Source organism: Acanthaster planci, linkage group LG02 (assembly GCF_054643075.1).
Source record: "Acanthaster planci isolate LZ-2023a linkage group LG02, COTS_SCS, whole genome shotgun sequence".
NCBI lineage: Eukaryota > Metazoa > Echinodermata > Asteroidea > Valvatida > Acanthasteridae > Acanthaster > Acanthaster planci.
Genome location: NC_141778.1, coordinates 23352405 through 23371129, shown reverse-complemented (window position 1 = coordinate 23371129; position 18725 = coordinate 23352405). Strand labels below are relative to the sequence as shown.

General features: G+C 38.7%; 2 protein-coding genes across 2 annotated transcripts in view; one reads left to right on the top strand and one right to left on the bottom strand.

Moving 5' to 3' along the window:
* The window catches only part of LOC110984103 (ureidoglycolate lyase-like), a 15857-nt gene extending 10734 nt beyond the window's left edge, over nt 1-5123 (top strand). The window contains exons 9-13 of the mRNA XM_087132872.1: nt 179-257; nt 1606-1698; nt 2288-2360; nt 2708-2775; nt 3528-5123. Coding sequence (XP_086988998.1) covers nt 179-257; nt 1606-1698; nt 2288-2360; nt 2708-2775; nt 3528-3800 — 586 coding nt within the window. The 3' untranslated portion in view covers nt 3801-5123. The remainder of the gene's footprint in view (nt 1-178; nt 258-1605; nt 1699-2287; nt 2361-2707; nt 2776-3527) is intronic.
* LOC110984069 (putative Ras-related protein Rab-33) lies at nt 4916-18725 on the bottom strand. Its single transcript, XM_022243867.2, has 2 exons — nt 18245-18725; nt 4916-13044 (listed from the first exon to the last, which is right to left on the bottom strand). Exons 1-2 carry the CDS (start codon nt 18485-18487, stop codon nt 12562-12564), a joined length of 726 nt encoding a protein of 241 aa, XP_022099559.1. The 5' UTR covers nt 18488-18725; the 3' UTR covers nt 4916-12561.

The following is an 18725-nucleotide window of genomic DNA, read 5'->3' as shown; positions in this document are numbered from 1 at the left end:
TTGAGCATTTTCCTTATCATTTCTGGGGGAAAATTTCAACATGTATTTTTCATACACTCTACTAGTTGTATTTTGTAAATGTTGATGTTAGAAACAACTTTAAATTGCAAGCTTGATCATATGAACCACAGAATGAGAGTTTCCACTGTTTTATTCATCTTTTCATTGCAATTTGCAGAGCCAAGTTGGCTGAAATTAAAGCTGGAGTGGATGGATTCATGGTGTATGATATCCGTCTTGTCAAGCCCATGCAACAGGTACATGTATATTGAGTATTCTTTCCCTTTTACTGAACATTGTCAATGTACCTTTAGCCAAGTTTCTTTTTCCCATACATTTAGGGTTTGTAATTATTGAGCCATTCAATTTAAATATTTAGAGAACTCTCATAGTTTAGGCACTATTATCTTGTAAAGAAAGAAAAACGATTACAGAGACCTTTCATAGACTTTTCATAGATGCAAAACTGAAAGCATAGTAATTTTAAAAAGAACCACAAGTACTGATTCATTGAACAGATTTAAAGACCTACTCAACAATTTTGAAATATTTCTTTTTTCCTACTATTTGTAAATAATTGATATATATGTATATATTACATTCATGGTTATGATGAACATATACAGTGTTACTTTTTACATTAAAATACAAGACATTTGAGTCTGTATTGGCATTGTCGAAACGGTGTATCGCAATCACTCATCTCATTTAACGTGTGACGTAATTGGTTGGAGTCAGTTCGTGACTCTACTGGATTCAGTGACTAGTGTGTGACAAAACCCTCCATGGCTCTGCACGTCTCACTAAGCCCAACTTACGCCCAACAACGCACATCCATGCGCAACAAAGTTTTCAGTGTCCATTTTGAAATAGATTTTCTTCCCACAATCATCACTGATTGTGATCAGTGCAGGGAATTTGCCCCAGGTAAACAAGCTGGAACAAGGTTTGGAAATTGTAGTAGACACTATCTTTGCTCATCACAATACACAACAAAGAAGAAAACCTAGTGATGGACAAGTGATCTACTTGTTGCTGTTGATTGTTCAAATTGCCAGGTGTGTTGCTTTTAATGTGTCTCGCTGAACAGCCATTTCAGTTCCACTGTTTGCCTTTTAGAGTTTGGAGTTAAACAAAGTTCAAAGTTTGCAAAAGTTGTATGTGATGTCTGTGCAGTAGTAGCCTAGATTTTTGAAAACTGGGGATTGAAGTGGTGTCTACAAAGGCTTTAAGCAGAGCATCAAGATTTGTTGTATAGTGTGACATAACCTCAGGAACACAAAGATATATTTCCCTGGCAGTGTAAACAATGGAAAAAAAAATTTAGGACACCCTGAGTGCTGCATAATATGCATGTATAAGGCACTGTGTGCTGTGGTGCTGTGGTGTTTTGTGAGCAGAAACAATGTAAGAGGAGAGGAAACCTGAGAGGCGGGAGGAACCAAGGACGGGCAAGATTAAACTTGCAATCCTCATGTCGGCCTGCATGGTTTGGATTCAAACCCCAGACCCGCTGGTCGATGGTAAAAAAAGGATCAATGTGATCAACCAGACCCTCCACAGTATGATCAACTCACCTTTCAGTGGTTCAATTTCTTTGGGCAGCTGTTTGAGATGTACGCCCCTTCTGCCAACCAGCATGCTGTGCTCAGACCAGACGTGAATGTCACAAAAGAGGACCTACTGCTGATGCCGTCGGTAACTGTATTTTGTCAAAAACAAGACAGATAGGAACAAAGAGAGAATGAAGACTTATTCTTGTGAACTTTCTTTGCGATTCATGGTTTCCCCTACGAAGATGCTTTTTGTGAATAAAATGATGGAAATTTATGCGTTAATAACAAGTCCTCAAATTCCCAGAGTTATCAATCTGCATGTATATGTTAAATGGAAACATTGAGAGTACATTTGAAAAAATGTTTTGGTTAAATGTGTTTCCAACAAGTAAAAAGAGATGCAATGTTGGCCAAAGAACATGTTTTGCCTTTATAGTTTTAAGGTCATGACCACAAAGTTCAATGGGCCATTGAATTAGCAGTTGCCTAAATCATTCCCACTGACTTGGTGTACAGACTATCCCCAGCAGGCAATTTATCTACAATAGTAGCGTGAACTCTGGCAGCATTATCAAATTACATTATATGCATTTTGATCACGTGAAAAATGACTACACAAAGTCAGGGTCACAATATCCGATATAAATGTATCTATGCACGTGTATCTCTTTAACAGACCTGTTCCACTATCTGTTACAAAATTTCACTATGTACTTGATTGCTTTGTGTAGGGAGGCGTGACGTTTGGGGGATTGAAACACAACATCGCCGTTGCTGTCCTCTTTATTGAGTCTTGGTTGAAAGGTGCAGTGTATCTTATGCATTCAACTTTACAATACTCATATGTATTCAAAACAAAATCAGCATAAATATTTCAATCAATTATGCATTATTCATGAACTTAGTTCAATCTTCAGTTGTTTCTTAAAAGTGAAAGCATTTATCATACCAAAATATCAGCTGTTCACTTGTATGTAACCACATGCATTTCTGCTGACTTGAAAAACTTCAGCATGAATGTAAACACAGTTAATTTTTGTTTAATAAATTAAGTCACAAGCACATATGTGCAATACAAGAGAACGTGATACCACAAAATGCAAACAGACCTAAGTTGGAAACACTTTTTTCATTGTTATGAAATTCTTCAGGACAGGGGCATTTCTACTACAAAGGTGCCATTGAAGACTCAGCTACGGCAGAGATATCCAGATCCCAGGTAAGAGCACATTCTTCTACAGCTGTCAATATCTTTGTCAGATCAAACCTGCACTTTTCTTACGGCTGAAAGTTTCAACTTCGGCTGCACAAGTGCCACAGAACCGAGTCCTTGTAAATAAGTGCCCAATGCACAGCATTAAACAGATGAATGTTGACATTTCCCATGACGCTGCATGAGTAAAGCAACATTGTGCAAATTTATATCAGTGCACGATTCATTCTTTTACAAACGAGAGTGACATTTGACTTAATATTGTTTACATGCCTCGTAACATACAGCATAGCATGATTAACGTTGGAAGTGTACTATTTACCACAGTGCATGGTGGGGATAGAATGGGGGTCATCATATGCCACGAGCAATACCACTGCTGCCATGCACAGTGCGCAGATGTGTTCTTCCATGAAAATGTTAGGGGTTTGTGCACATTCAGATGAAAATTGGGACAAGTAGTGCCACCTATAGTGTCCCTTTATGAAGTTCATTATAAGCTAACACCTCCCTTGGTATTCTGGCAATTTCCTCAATCTTGTGAGATCTGCAGAGCAGGAAGCCTAGCATTCATTCTTTGTCGAGTACCTTGCAAGGAGCATCAAGTTCTTGGAATGTTTTGATGGCTAGGCTCCACCTAGCTCAATTCTTAAAATCCCCCAAAGTGCCTGTTGGATTCTAACGGATCTGGGAAGTTCTGGTTTAACTTTTAGAACTGATAGCGTACAATTTTTATTCCTCATATCATTTTTCTACAGGTGTGGCAATGGATACACCACAGGGCACGACTTGAAGACAACAATGAACTCATCACGTACACTTTGGTCAACGACCTCTGCAGTCGATTTGTTGACGCACAAATGCAGGACAACCCCAAGTATGGCACCACAGAGCAGAGCAAATGCCTTCTGGTGGCAGCTGACATTTTCCGTCAACTTATCACCGAGACAGTCTTCCCAGAATTCCTCACTACTTACCTGAGCTTGGAAAACCGTTTCCGGACCAGTGCCTGGCATGATGCAAAATTTTAGCCGTCCATTGTTTGGATCCATCACAAGCAAGAACGGCATATCTTTAGCAAATTAAGTTATGCAATAGACATCAAACACTGACCAGTTGGTCACTTAAGAGGGTGATTATTGGCACTTGCAATTTCGTAGTGCTATGGCGTGGAAGTGAACTTTTGGTGTGAAATTCATGTATTAGAACATGAATGGTTTGGTGTTCTGAGAGCAGATCAGTGAGCAGTTCAGTTTGAAAAATTACCCCCTAAACAATTTAATTTTGCTTTCCTTGCTTTACTACACTCTCCAGCACAGTTCATCATTGGCATGGAAATCAGTGGCTTATTAGCGAACAAATCTTTCACAATTAGCAAAGAAATTGTTTTGAGAAACGTTCCCAACCCAGTGTGCCAGGCCAATACGATAGTATAAAAGTCCTGAAATTGACCCTTTGTGTCCTATTTGCTTTGTGTACAGGTTGACCCAGGAAATAAGTCCTCAAGTGGAGGGTTTGGCCAAGTTACTTGCTGTATGACTTGGTAACTATGTGTTTGCTCTAAAGAGCAGAATACTCTCAAATGATACATGTACATCGTTGAGATTTCTGCATTATTGCTTCATCGAGCACCATTGCTTTGAAAATGGTTATGTGTAAACCTGTTTGCAGTGCCTTAGGCTGACGTTACAATCACACCCAACACGGTCTGAAGGAAATTTAACTGTTTGAAACACGAGAAACAAGACTGCTATATTTGCATTTACCTGCCTTCAGTGTCGTTGATCTCAAAGTTTTATAGAGTGTTTTAGGAATCAGAGTAAAAAAGGAAAGAAATTCCAAGGTACACAAGATGCTTTAGTACTGTTTTCAAGTTTGTAAAGTATTCACAGGAAGTAAAAAGGAACTTTTGCAAGCCTGGATGCTAATTTATTTACATTTATCAACTATATCAGTTCATTGTTTAGATTATAGGTGATACTGTTGAGTGTTTTGATGATTTCAATGCAAGTTGGTTCTTGGTTGATTTTGGTTTTCCTTGTGTCTTTGTTGTTTCTGTTTTAATTACCACAGTGTTTTTACATATCAAATTGAAACAGTGAATCAGCTTGTAAGATCAATGAAATAATACTCAAAGATTCAAGAGTCACTTTTCCAAAATTAATTTATTCCCACTGAATGTTAACATTAACACACTGGTGCACAGGGAATGAATGATTGCATTAATCAGAATTCTTTGAAGCCCTTGAAATGCATTATCTTTACGTTCATATGTCATGCTTTACATTCATGCTAGTGATTCATAATGAAGTATAAACTTGATATCAACTATTAAAAAGTACCTGAAAAACAGACGTAGTGATTCTTTTGTTTAAAAATGAAACAAAAAACTAAATATAATCTGGAAAACAATAGAGATATTTAAGGATTGTTTTCCTGTGTTTTGGGGAAACAAAACAAATACACTATGTTTTTCTAAGAAACAATACCCAATCTATAAGAGCTGCACAAAAGAACTCAACAACTGAACTGTATTGATGCATGCCTTGACCACAGCAGACGAAAAACCCCGACTCTATCCTTCATTATGACACAAAGCACAGGCACCTTAGCAGTGTTTCCCTGATGGTTTAAACATTTCCACAATTGTTTCAAGCTCAACACATCAACACAAAATGTTACACAAGTGAATCAGTATGTGGGCTGTAATTTGTGTGAAACAATACAGCACATCATTCTCTTACAAAGTTGTTATTCCCTTTCATGGTAAAAAAACAATGAACAGAACCAAATCTATCTGCCAGTACTGACATTAAATTGGACACTGATTTTTCAAGATGTGGGAAAAACCGCAGGGAAACATGGTGGACATGACCGTTACTTTCACTGGCCCCCTTTACTGTGTTTTCTGTGTCTTGTACAGGTTAATTTACTCAAGGATAGGTGGTGAACCTTTCCAACCTATATTCTAATTTACCCTAACTCATACAGAGAGTGAACAATTATCAAAATTTGAGTATTGACAACTGTTAGGGTGATACAAGAAAGTGAATTCATTCATGGTATGAGCTGCATAATTGCAACACAAATGTTAACAACCAACTGAGCCAATAAATATAAATGAACACGTCCAGCAATATTGAAATGTTTTACTCAAAACTCTTTGCCTTTTTGCTATGTTGCATTTTTTTCCCACTCTAATTAACCTGACACGGCAGGACCATCAACGTGTTCTGTGATGTGTGATATTATGCACATACACTTACAAGAACAAAACAGTAAAATCAAATGGGTTAACCCTCAAAAAGGCGTAACCAGTTTTTTATTAGCTAATTAGGTGTAGTGCTAAGCCACTGATAAAAGACTGACAACGTAAACATGACCTCATTTGTTATAAGTAAGTAGCAGGCAAGATTTCAAGGTGACAAGTTCAATCTCCACCAGGAGGGTGGACTGCAGCGTCAAAAAACCCTGAAATTCACTTCCAAAAACCCCAATTGAAGGAGTCATGATTGTACTGCACTACAACTGGAAATAGACTTTGGGGCAGGTATAAACATGAATGTTAACTGGTATGTGTGAAATGAAATTTTACGTTTGAGACCAGCTCAGGAGACTGGATGCAACTAATGTCTGAGCCGCAGGCACACACCCATTAAACGCTCGTTTAAGACCGCATGTTTAAGACCGGCCAAGCACATATTTATTCCCTTATTACAGCCTGTCACAGAGGATGTAAATGCAACACTTGCTGGTTCACTTGCATTACTGTTTGAATTATAGCATCTCATCTGCACACATGCATACTTTTGCTTGTCTCAGTACAACTTACCACACAAAAAGTAATCTTCAGTCGCGAGTGGATATGGAAGGTGCACATTTTCAAAGTTAAGTGGTAAAAAATGTAAAAACAACCACACACCCATGCTCGGTTGCATTTCACTCATGCAGCGTCTTTACATGGGAACTCTTATTGCATGCTTGTACACATTCGGTTGAACATTTGGCATTCAGCAATATTTCCATTGAACACTGGCACACATACATGTACATTGAGCCCTTTACCAGCTCTATGAGTACACATACATATGTGTATATGTACATGTGCAATACCATCTACTGTTCTTGTGTATGGAGGCACATATTTTAATGAGACACGTAAGAAGAGCTGTGTCTGAATTGCTTCGTTGTAGCATGTATAGGGCACCGTCTGGGCCAAAATTAATATTTTACAAAACAACTGTTCCAAATAAAAAACAAAGCACAAAATTACAAACAGCGCCCCATAGGCATGGTTGAATAACTTCCTCCGTGGTTGTGGACAGTAGAGACACGTGTCTGTGGGAAGGGTTGCTGCTTGCCAATGGCCTCTACAGGCATACATTATTTCTGGCCACATGTAATTTCTGTCCACATGTTATTACACTGTATATGCCACATGATATTTCTGGCCACATGCTATTTCCAGATAGAGGGAAACTGACTGGGTTTTCACACACTACATGTACAACTACTGCCAAAACCTAATGCTTGCCCTTATAGAGAAATTGCATAAATAGGACTTAAACTGCCATGATATAAAAATATAGTACATCTTGTTTCCGGCATGTACTGTACATATACGTACATACAGAAATATTTCTGGAAGCAACATATGTAACAGATCAAAATGTTTGCAATTTATTCACTGGGAACAAACACTAGTCCCACTGAGCCGCCCATACCCAACATGAAAGCCAGACACACTCACAAGACCTATTTGCGCACTATCATCTTGACTAGGCTTTTTGAAATAATCACAAGTATGATCTGATGAAGGTCGACAAGTCATCCTGTTCCACATTTCTGATTTTCAACAAGGGAAAAGTCTCTTGATTCTGGCCCTGACAGGGGCTGTGTCCCAAGAGAAGCTACCCATCTTTAGGTTCATCAAGGGTTGGATAGTGTGAAATATATGAACATGTACACAAATACAACAGGAAGTGATTCAGGTTTATGATGTGAAACCATTTTAGTCCCTTGAGATGTTCACTTTACCACTGCTTTTCTGGTGTACTGGTACACTTTTCCTCCCACAAATACACCTGTACCTGTGAGTGTCGCCAATATTTTGGGGGAGGGAGGGGGTAGGAGCTTTAGGGGAGGGGGCAGAACATTCATCACTGGCAAAATAATAAATTACATGTTTAAACAGTGGAAAGGGGTCAATTCTTAGGTATGTTCAAGCAAATTATTGATTTTCATCCCATTTCCTCTTTGTTGGCCTCGCTTTTTCTTTTTCCTTCTATAATCTGAGAGGCCCCTCACATCTCTGTGCTATATAAGCACTTCTTACACAAATAACATGCAAGGCTTGATTGCCAAAATGAGTTAGCCTAATGAGATGTGAAGAATACGGGCTTTTATATGGCACGAAAAATAATCATGGAACCTCTGTGTGATATTGGCCATTCTGGAACATGTCTACCATTGCTTGTCGTGAGACAATTTTACGAGAGATCTCATCAAATAAGGAGGGGGGGCAAACTTACAGGTACTTCCTAACAAGTGTTTACAATAATTTCAAAATACGTTTAAATAAATACACGTTAGATAAATATGCCATATGATATGACTCTACGCATACTTACAGTGTTGGGCTTTTCGTCAATTGAACATTAGGGTATCATTTTGCCGCCTATATTTGTACATGTGTTATGCAATATATTCACCAGTGATCACACCAGTTGTGATAAAGCTCAGTTTAAATTAATCTTGCATTTTAACAGTTCAATAACGCGCAAATTCTGTTCCCAACAACCATCACTTGAAATTTAGACTTTTTGTTGTTGTTTAGGCCCACTAGAAAATAAATGCATAAATTTGGGCTTTCCACCTACGGTGAAATTCCACTAACTAATCATTTTTCGGTACAAAACAATATTCATGTACATTATCCATTCACATCTGGTTTAGTACAATTTCCATTAAGTTCTACATTATCTATAGTTAACGGTATACCAACTCAGACATGCAGGCTGATCGAGGGATTAGGTGTCAAATCAAAATCTATTTGCATATGCATGAAAGATTCATATACATGTACTCAATTGACAATGACCGTCTGAATGATGCATACACAAGCACACAAAATGATATGCATGTACATGTACTGAAGGTACCTCATATCAGTGTGCACTGCACTGTCCATGTTCAAGTAAGCATGGTTTTAAAAAATATGGTTGCGTGTTCCTAATGAAATAACGCCCCACCAAAGTCAAAGGATTTTAACTGACTGCAAACATGACATGTTGATGGTAGCCTTGTGTACCAGCAAAAATATCACCCACATTATAAAACACTATAAAAGTGTACACATGTTAAAGAGTCATGAAAAGACAGCAGACTGTAGGGCTGAACAGACCATCCGTTTCTCTCCCTTCTCTCCATGGAAGTTACATAAAAACCAAAGGAAGAGATTGCAAAAATGCCTACTGTATAGCGTGTATTCATCAAAGGCAAGGGGTGGGCTACCGGTACGGTACAGGAACAGGAGTTTCTACGATGCCACACCTCAGTTAAAGCAAGGCTGGAAGCTGGCTCCTATTTCCACACATTTTTTACTTCAATACACGTTTCCCAGTTAAAAATAAAATCAATGACCCATGAAAACCCATGTTCATGTACTGGCACCTGCAGATGATGGCAAACTTGGGAACAAATTTCTTCAAGCCCAAAGGCACTGGTCAGGCACACCAAACGACATAATTATATGAGCCACATGTACAAACTGACATACACTGTACATGTAGCTTTTTCATTTCTTATTCAGGGAGCACCGACTTGAGGTTGGTTGGACAGAGTGCCATGACACAAGGTACCGGTACCGTACTTATCTCATCATAAGGCACTTATCGTGATGAGGTTTTCAGTATAAGAAGATCCTTCAAGCCGTTTATACACTTGACCTTTAACAGTCACGACGAATTACGTATTGTAAGCTCTCTGTTAAGGATAGGAACCCCTGACTGCTGTGTATGAGATTATTTCTTCCTGGCAACGGTTTAAGCACTTTCTCTACACCAGCACAAGCTCATCACAACAAATTTCCTTTTGTTCCACTGAGGACTTCTGCCGTACAGTGTACATGTAAGTGAAATTATCTGACCCCTGCAGTCTGTGTACATATGAACAAAAAGCAGAGTCATGCCAGAGGTTAGAGGAACAAGCTGATTATAACCACGTGTCAAACACGTGTACAAATCTTGCACTTGGCCCTCGGAAAAGTGTGCTAATCAAGTATAGAAACTACTGTATTTTTAAACATAATAATATTTTGTCTGTTTCTGCCTCAAAAAGATAACATCCATTACTAAAAACTAAATTTTTTCCACAAACTCTATGTTCAACACAAATTTGGTATATGTCCTTCTCAAATAAATAAATATCAACTCACAATTATTTCTGTCACAAATTTCAGCAGTAACAAGACACTTGTTTCCACTGATTCAGTGTGAATGTTTAACAGTGACTTTTTTCTGTAAAAGTCCAAATAATTAATATTTCATTTATCACATATTACCAATGATGATAATGAAGAAATGCTTGGTTTCATAAAGCATCTAATTTACTTGTAGAAAGTCGAACAAAATAACTGCCATCTTTTCATGCAAAACTAAAAAATAATAAATTTTGGCAAACTAATGGGAAAAAAATGGAACACCAAATGCAAATTGGAAGAATACGTATGGAAAGATAATGACTGCATGAAAGTGAAACTGCAAAAAAGATTGAAGTTGTCATTCATAACACTACCCTGCAGAAACTAGCATATTACTTTAATAATACATTCTATGTACCGGTAAATATAATAACAGCAAGCCCTGTATTTTTCCAAAAAACATTACGGCCTGCATTTACATTATATACTGTACATGTACCTTGTAAGAAGGATTTTATTGTCTCACTAGACTGAGCAAATAGATTGTCAAGGGCTTGAGTAAGTTTTTTTTAGTTACCCCTCTTTTGATATAAAAAAGTTACCCCTGTGCCTATTTGAGGAAATTGACAGTTTGGTGACTGGGAGAAATACATGTACATGTACATGTACATGTAATGACTGAGTATTGTAACAGACAAAAACAAAATGATGAAAAATGCATGTGAGGTTTAAACACCTGTCAACAAAGAAGATACAATATTGAATACAAGGCACACAAGTGCAATGTACTGGTACATGTATGTGCACATGCAAGAGGCCAATTTTTCAGAAAATGTTCTGAACTAGATTTCCAACAATCAGTACATTTGAGGCCCCCTATATATGGACACAGTTTAAAAAGTTATGTAAGAGAGAGACTCCTAACAGAAAAAAAAAAAAGATTTCCAAAATTTAAAAAGCTCATCCAATTTCTGCTTTGATTGGGTAAATTACATCATCTCTACTCTTACATGCTAAACGTTTGTGTACATGTCAGATTTGGGCAGACTACATTTGTGCTCTGCAAATGTACATCCACAAAAAGTGATTGAAAGATGAGAACGCCTAAGAAAGATGTACAGTAATAACAGTAGCTGTATGCCTTACATACATGTACATGTACAGTACTACATGTACATGTCTAATCTGGTCTTAATGAAAACATTTGATTCGCAGATGAAAACCTGAAATCCAAAGAAACATGCTTTGTAATTTAACCTTCAAGCCACAAAGGCTTACATGTACTGTATATTAATAACTGCACATGTACTGTACATGTACATGTACACTGATTAGTCTTGCAAATTCTATACTGTACTCTAGGCTGCATGAACTCATGACTGGTTGCTTTGTGACAGGAAATCAATGGAGTCAGTGACGTCTACACGAATGGAAATCCCAAACAGTTTTTACGGTCAACAGAACGAGTCAAAGAAATGCACTGATGATTTTTGTACCTTGAATCTGGGATTACTTGTGGACAAAAAACGCTGAGCTTATAAGCTCTGGCTTGATGGATAGTTTTTTTTCAAAGGACAGCCTCTGATCGAGCAGCCACATTTTATCTAGCCACTATAAGCTCAATGGACATTGGCCATACTCTTCAAAGGTTTTCCCGGGGTACCCTGCTCGGTGAACCAATGGTGATGGGTGGACACTACTGTGTACTGCTTGTACAGTACACACCAACAGAACTGTGGGGGGTCAGCTGGGTTTGGACTGAGAAACTGTTTCCTTGTTTCTTTGCCATGTACATTTAAATGTACCAGTACATAATTAAAAAAGAAATAAACAGAACAAACACCCCCCCAACAAAAAGACAAACAAACCTGGGCCCAATGCTATGGAGCTCCTAATCAGCAGAAAACTGCTCAGAAGAGTTACTTGCCCAGTGTAACACAGCTTATAATCGGCCATAAGCAACACGATACGTATATGCACTGCATGACATTTCTGGAGGCCATTTGAGCCACACTCAACAGAGCAATACCACGTACATACATGTATATAAAAGAATCGAGGATGTACATGTTCATGTACTGTAAATGTATGCAGGTGTAAACCACACCGACATAAACATTACACTGTAAATGTGCCAACATGTCACTGTGTTTCCCTAGCGCACAGTTTCTGCATGTACATGTACGTCCGTTCTTTCCAAATTTCTCTACTGCATGTAATTAGCAACTCAAATACAAGCTTGTCACATGTGATCGGGTACATGTATACACCATCTAAGGGAGTGCAGCACAAACACAGTCATGGGGAGAGAGTGGAAAAAAATCCCTTCTACTGGAACTAACCACGGAAGAAAGTGAATTCCCATCTCAACCTCAACTTGAGCAGGGGCAGCAACTGTCCTTTTTCTGGCTAGCTGGGGACGAGGGTAGCCTAACCGTGGACCGGCTCTCTTCTTTGTCCTTTTGTCCATAGTGCGAGGGCAGTGGTAGGCTGGGTCTGTAGCTCTTCAGCTTGACGGCAAGATCCATAAAAATGTGGTCCACTTTCTCAGCGTCCTCGTCCATCTTAGCTGAGGTTTCGTACAGCGGCATGCTGTTGGCGTCAGCAAACTTCTGGGCAATGCTGGTGGCCACCACCTTCTTGTCCTCAATGTCCGACTTGTTGCCGATCATGATGCGGGGGATGTCCGGCGAGAGGGAGTGGCGGTCGCACTCGTCGATCCAGTTGGGCAAGCCCTCGAATGTGGACATCTTGGTCATGTCGTAAACGAAGACGACGGCGTGCACATTGCGGTAGTAGTGCTGCACCATGCTCTTGCGAAAGCGCTCCTGGCCTGCTGTGTCCCATAACTGAAGCTGTGCGTGGAATGAGGAGAGAAAAACGTATTGGAAATGGATTCATTAGACTTGTCAGCCATCATAACACACCATGCTTGCTAAAATGAGGGGCCCACACAGTGTGACTTTTTACATAAACTTACATACTCAAGTGATCTTTAACATTTTGTTTTGTGACCTCCTCTGCAAAGAAAGGCCCTTAAGTCATGCTAGTTCTCTGTATGTAAAGACCCTTCCGTACATCTGCCAGAGATCAAATCTAAATTTTTATTCTCGGGAATAGAATGTGCGACAGAGGTAAACAAAAATACACAAAATTTAATCATTATCAAAATTTATGTACCTGTCTATCCATGGACATCACTTAAAATCAATTTGTCACACAAAGGCCCAAGGGCCATTTTTGCAGAGCCAATCACATTTGTGGCTATGACTGTGACATTATTCAGGCAAGAACTTCAGTGGCCATTTATGCACAAAAAGTTACTAAAATTTGGGTATATTCTGCTGTCACAAATTAACCTGTCTTGTGAGTACAAAGCACTAAGTTAATGAACAACCCTATCTGGCAAACATTCAATGAGTAAATCTTAGGCTCACAATTTAAACTGAAACTCCTTTCACAGAAAAAACATGACTTCTCAGAATAACATCACAGCAACATCTGGGGCTCTCAGTTGCCCAAAAAAGCATGTACATGTCCATGTTGATGCAATGTTTTACGAAGTGCTCTTTTAGATATGATCAACGAGAAGAGAAGTCAAATAATCTACCGGTAATCTACACACACTTAAGAGGATGCATCCATGGCTCTTTAAATGTACGCTCAGGGATTACTGGTAAAAACTAAATGACTGAATTATTTATTGGTTGGGTAGAATTCCAAAGTCAACTGCGACAATTGATACCAATTTTGGGGTCACATGCATTTCACCACATGATTAAACACCGGTGAGTGCCAAGCCATTCCTTCATGTACATACATGCATACTTCATCAACCCATTTCCTTTGTGTACTTGTACAGTAATTCAAGACTTATTTAAAAAATCAAATAGGCAATCAAAATTTCAGTCCTCATTCATGGCAGTCTAGCACAGGAAAAGTTAAAATGCAAACATTACAAATTTATTTGTTCACATGTACATGTTGATATGAACTTTGACCAACACACTCAAAATATTCAGGATCCAAGCAATAATGTACACAACAATGACTAGAACTATTCAAAGTTACAATTACAGTTATGCATTCATTTGGGGGGGGTACTGAAATTCCTATTTTTTCAAAGCCTAAACCCTTTGTGGGGTGTGCTACGAAGGACTTATTTTGACAACACCTGCCCAGGCACGCTGGCAAAGTTGACCAGTGGGTTCTTTATTATGGATGGCTGATATAAGCATAACTATTGCCAACAGTGATAAATGTGCACAATAGGCAGCCTTAGTACCGTGGGTCTGACCTTAGCTGAGGTCAATTCCTGAGCAAACTTTTCCATACTGAATTAAAGGAAGTGCTGTTGAGTGCTAATCCATTTGAGGTATGCTACCTGGGTGATGACACCAGGGCTAAAAAAAACCCAGTGAATTTTCAAGGACAATTGCAGGGCACCAGAGTGTGCATGTTGTTGTATAGGACGTCCTGTTGCATGCATGAACCATATTATCCATTTGAGAGATTTACATTGAACCAAACTAACACAGTGAATCTAAGCTTCTCTAAACACGCACACAGTGTGCATCACAAATGTGAATCAAGACTTTTTTGTAGGTAGTTATTCGTGTATGCTGTAACGAGAAAAATAATGCACATAGATCTTTGCCTACCAGCAGTTAAACGTATTTCTTCAATCCGTGCTTAAAATACGATACCATTAGAAAGACACTAAAAGATGGCCAAGGGCTTAACGGTGCCCGGTGAATGTACTATATATTGTGTACTCTTTTTGACTGCACAATCTGGAGGGCAAAACTATGTACATTAAAATGCAACAAAAGCTTTTCTATAGCAATTCATAATTAATACAAAAAAATCAGATGCACAATTAGATAATCCAAGATCAATAAAGCATAAACTATCAGCAGACACATACACAAAATATAACACTCCCAAAGGTCAGTTAAATGTACATGTACATGTACTCGGATGGATAACCGCCCACACACGGAGACAGTTGAATATACATGTAGAGTGCACCATATTCCAACATTTATGATAAAACATTGATTATGTTCTTTGGCAAATGGCACAAAATGTCATGCAAAATTATATATGTACTAAGTGAGTGTTTTTCCAGCCACACTGATGCGAAAAAGGCTGACAACCATACACCATGTACATGTAACCCTATTTCATGATGTGTGTTTCCTGTTAGGGTAACTGCAATCAATTTATTTTTATGAAGAAACCTCCAAGAGGCACTCAGTTAACTTTTGTTTCACTATTTACGTAAAAGGGTATTTTGCTGCCTTTTTGCTCTTATGTTGATGACTATTTCCATATTCATGAGCAAAACTGTGATGTCATCCCGGGAAGAAAGCCTAAATGTTATATTGGTTTGTACACAAAAGTATGTAGATTTTGCTGAACTAATGTTTCCCTTCTTCGCTGGTTCACTGTTGTTCATGTGCATAGCAATAAATGAGCACTATTCCTTTTCTGAGAAATGTTTTCAGTAAGTAAATTCCAAGTTCTCTATTTCAATAGAAAAACCTATGCAATAAACTGCCTTCCCTGGATGATCATGACATTACAGAAACAGTGCCCTCAGTGGTCCATGAAAGCATGGAAATTTTTAATTGTTTGAAAAAGTGCACTTTTGCAGTGCATTTAACCAAATGGGAGTGTTGAAGAGTATTCATACATTGAAGAAGAGTACGAGGTTGCAGAAAAATTGTGTCTAAGAAAATCTGTTGCGGCTACCCTTTAAAATGCTCCTGATTTATAATATACATGTATACAAGCTGCCTTTAAATTCTCCTCTTGCATGCAACACAAGTGCATACCAACATTATAAAATAATTACTAAGAAAAATACACTTGAAGTAAAATGACTGGACTTCTTTTAAAGGAATGCTTCCTATGCAAACAGCCATGGATTACTTCTATGCACAGCGCTTAACAGTTAAAAAGACCAATACCAAGGAGGTTTGAAAACCAGATGACTGTGGAAATGTACTGAAGCTGCATACCTCCTACACTCCTTGGAGTGTTCAGGCAGTTTACATGTAAAGTTGGGATGAACTGACAGTAAATGGCCGCTTACGAATGAAATTTGATGCTCCTTCCTTTGAATAACAGAATGGCTTTCAATCATGTTACTCCAACACAGTAACTCCACATGTAAACAACAGATGTCAGTGTTCAGATATTCCAGAGCCTTATTCTGGCTTCACAATTGCTAGGAAATTATGTCTGGGCCGAAAATCAAAACTAAGTCACAATTGATACACAGTTAACTTGTGACAGCTACATACGGGTATGTACATATTTAAAGGTTTGTTTTCGTGGCTATTCTTATGCAGAGTTCCAAGTTTCAGCACTTGATGCCCCTGCCCACAAACCTATGAGACTTCTCTGCAAAAGCCAAGGTGTTTTCTATGTAATGCTTCAGAATTTTCTCAACTAAATTTCACTTTTGAGGACAACTTACCACTTTCTGATAGCTTTTAGAACATTTGAAAGGAAAATTAGTGTTGTCCATATGCAAAATTCCATACTCCTGACAGCACCCTTATCATTTACATACATATATCATGTAATGTTCTGCAAACTCGTCTTGTACAACTGAGCAGTATCAAAGGACATGTACATGTACATGTATGATTGGGTGATCGTACATGCTCAGGTGAGCACAGTAACAGTGATCACTGCTGATAATGCATAGGGGAGTTTAAGCAAGCTGCTTGAACTGTACTGGCCAGGCGGGGAAGAACTTGAAACGGTCAACTCAAGCGTCGGTGGATACTGGATTTGTATGACTGCAAGACTGAAAAAGCTCAGACCTGCACTAGGTGCTTGCATGATCAACCTGCTATGGATGCAAACCTGTTCCGGCATGAATTCTAGAGATTCTTCTGTATGCAAGTTTTCTTGGGGAACAGTTTACAATAGTATTTCAGTTAATCCCAGACTTTTCCAGAAAGTTAAATTATAGGTAATTGTAGGTAATTATGGTCAAGTTTCAGAACATATATGTTAACACAAACTTAGGGGTTGCAGCATGGGGGTAGGTATTCCTATCTCCATGGTTGCAGCAAGAAAAATTTAGGAAGCATGTGTACATGTAAGATAAATCAGGGCCCAATTTCATGGCGCTGCTTACCTCAGAATTCTGCACATCTTCATTCTGTGCTTACCGCACCAGCAGAAAAATTCTGTGCTACCCTTTTAAGCATACATGTACATGTACCTGTAGAAACCTTTAATAGTTACGAGAAGTATGCATGCACACAAGCCAACATTTCTCACTAACCTGTGAAAAACTTTCGCCTTAAGCACAGAGTCTTCTGCTATGGTAAGGGCTGATTTTTTGCTTGTAGTAAGCAGCACTATGAAATTGGGCTGAGGAGATTTCACCATGATGTACATCAAACAAGAGCTGCAAGGTGAGGTTGACTCCACTGGTCAATGGGCATGCGGCAGCACGACGACTAATTCATTTAACTTCCAGATGCATTACTAGTTCAACTGTTGTCCAGTTGTAATTGAGACATGTCGACTGAAAGGCATGTAACACCTATGACCATCATTACTATACATCATGTACATGTGCAGATATATTTGACAGGTCCCAAATTTCACCATTTCTGGTGAAAAACCACCAAAATTCACAATGTGGTAAAATTAGAAAGGACATGGCAACTACATGTTTCGACATTATGTACACGTAAATACAGTAATCCAAGCTCAAAAAAATAAAACAGTTCAACACTCAATGACCCAGTTATGTTAAAGAAATTGATCGTATATTATCATGATTAGGCCTACTGCTAATACTACTAGACCTATGCAGCATCAGTAACCATTTATGACATTCAATATGCCTAAGTAATTAAGCCAACATGTACATGTGGTAAGATCCTGTGTATGCATACAGGCCTGGTGTTAACTTTGCACATGTATGTGGAATAAATATGGCATGCAAAGACTGTCTTTGCCTTCTTCGTGTTCTTCCATGGTCTAACGTTAAGTTTAATATTGAGTTGTTCTTTGGTTTACCTTGATTGTTTCTCCATCCACCGTTACATTTTTCTCTCTAAAATCGACCCCTATGGTCGCTTCAGTCTTCTCCGGGAATTTGCCTCCGCAAAACCGATAGGTCAGGCATGTTTTGCCGACATTGGAATCCCCAATCACGATGATTTTGAATATTCTGCGCTGTTTTTCAACTGCGACGAAACCGTCCATGTCGTCGGAATCACTAGCTGACTGCTTTTCATTCTGTTGATCCATTCCGCTCATCAAAAAGAAAGTTCACCAAACGTTACGGGTCAGTGATTCCACTAATTATCTGCCAAGTACGCCAGCTTTTACTACGACTGGACTATGGGAAGAAGTCATCGCCTGACGTGTTGTAAGCGTACTGTCAAAGCAGTCATTTCATTCGATATTTGGGCTGAAAGATGAAACGACTGCCGACCGATCTGACCCACGCATGACGCTGCAAGCTACTATACTATTGTGCAAAGATTGTATAGCG

Excerpts from the sequence above, each read along its gene's own strand:
- LOC110984069 (XM_022243867.2), bottom strand. The coding sequence starts at position 18,487 with ATGAGCGGAATGGATCAACAGAATGAAAAGCAGTCAGCTAGTGATTCC. Across the intron at positions 13,045-18,244 it reads TGGATGGAGAAACAATCAAG|CTTCAGTTATGGGACACAGC; the intron begins GTAAACCAAAGA and ends TTCCACGCACAG.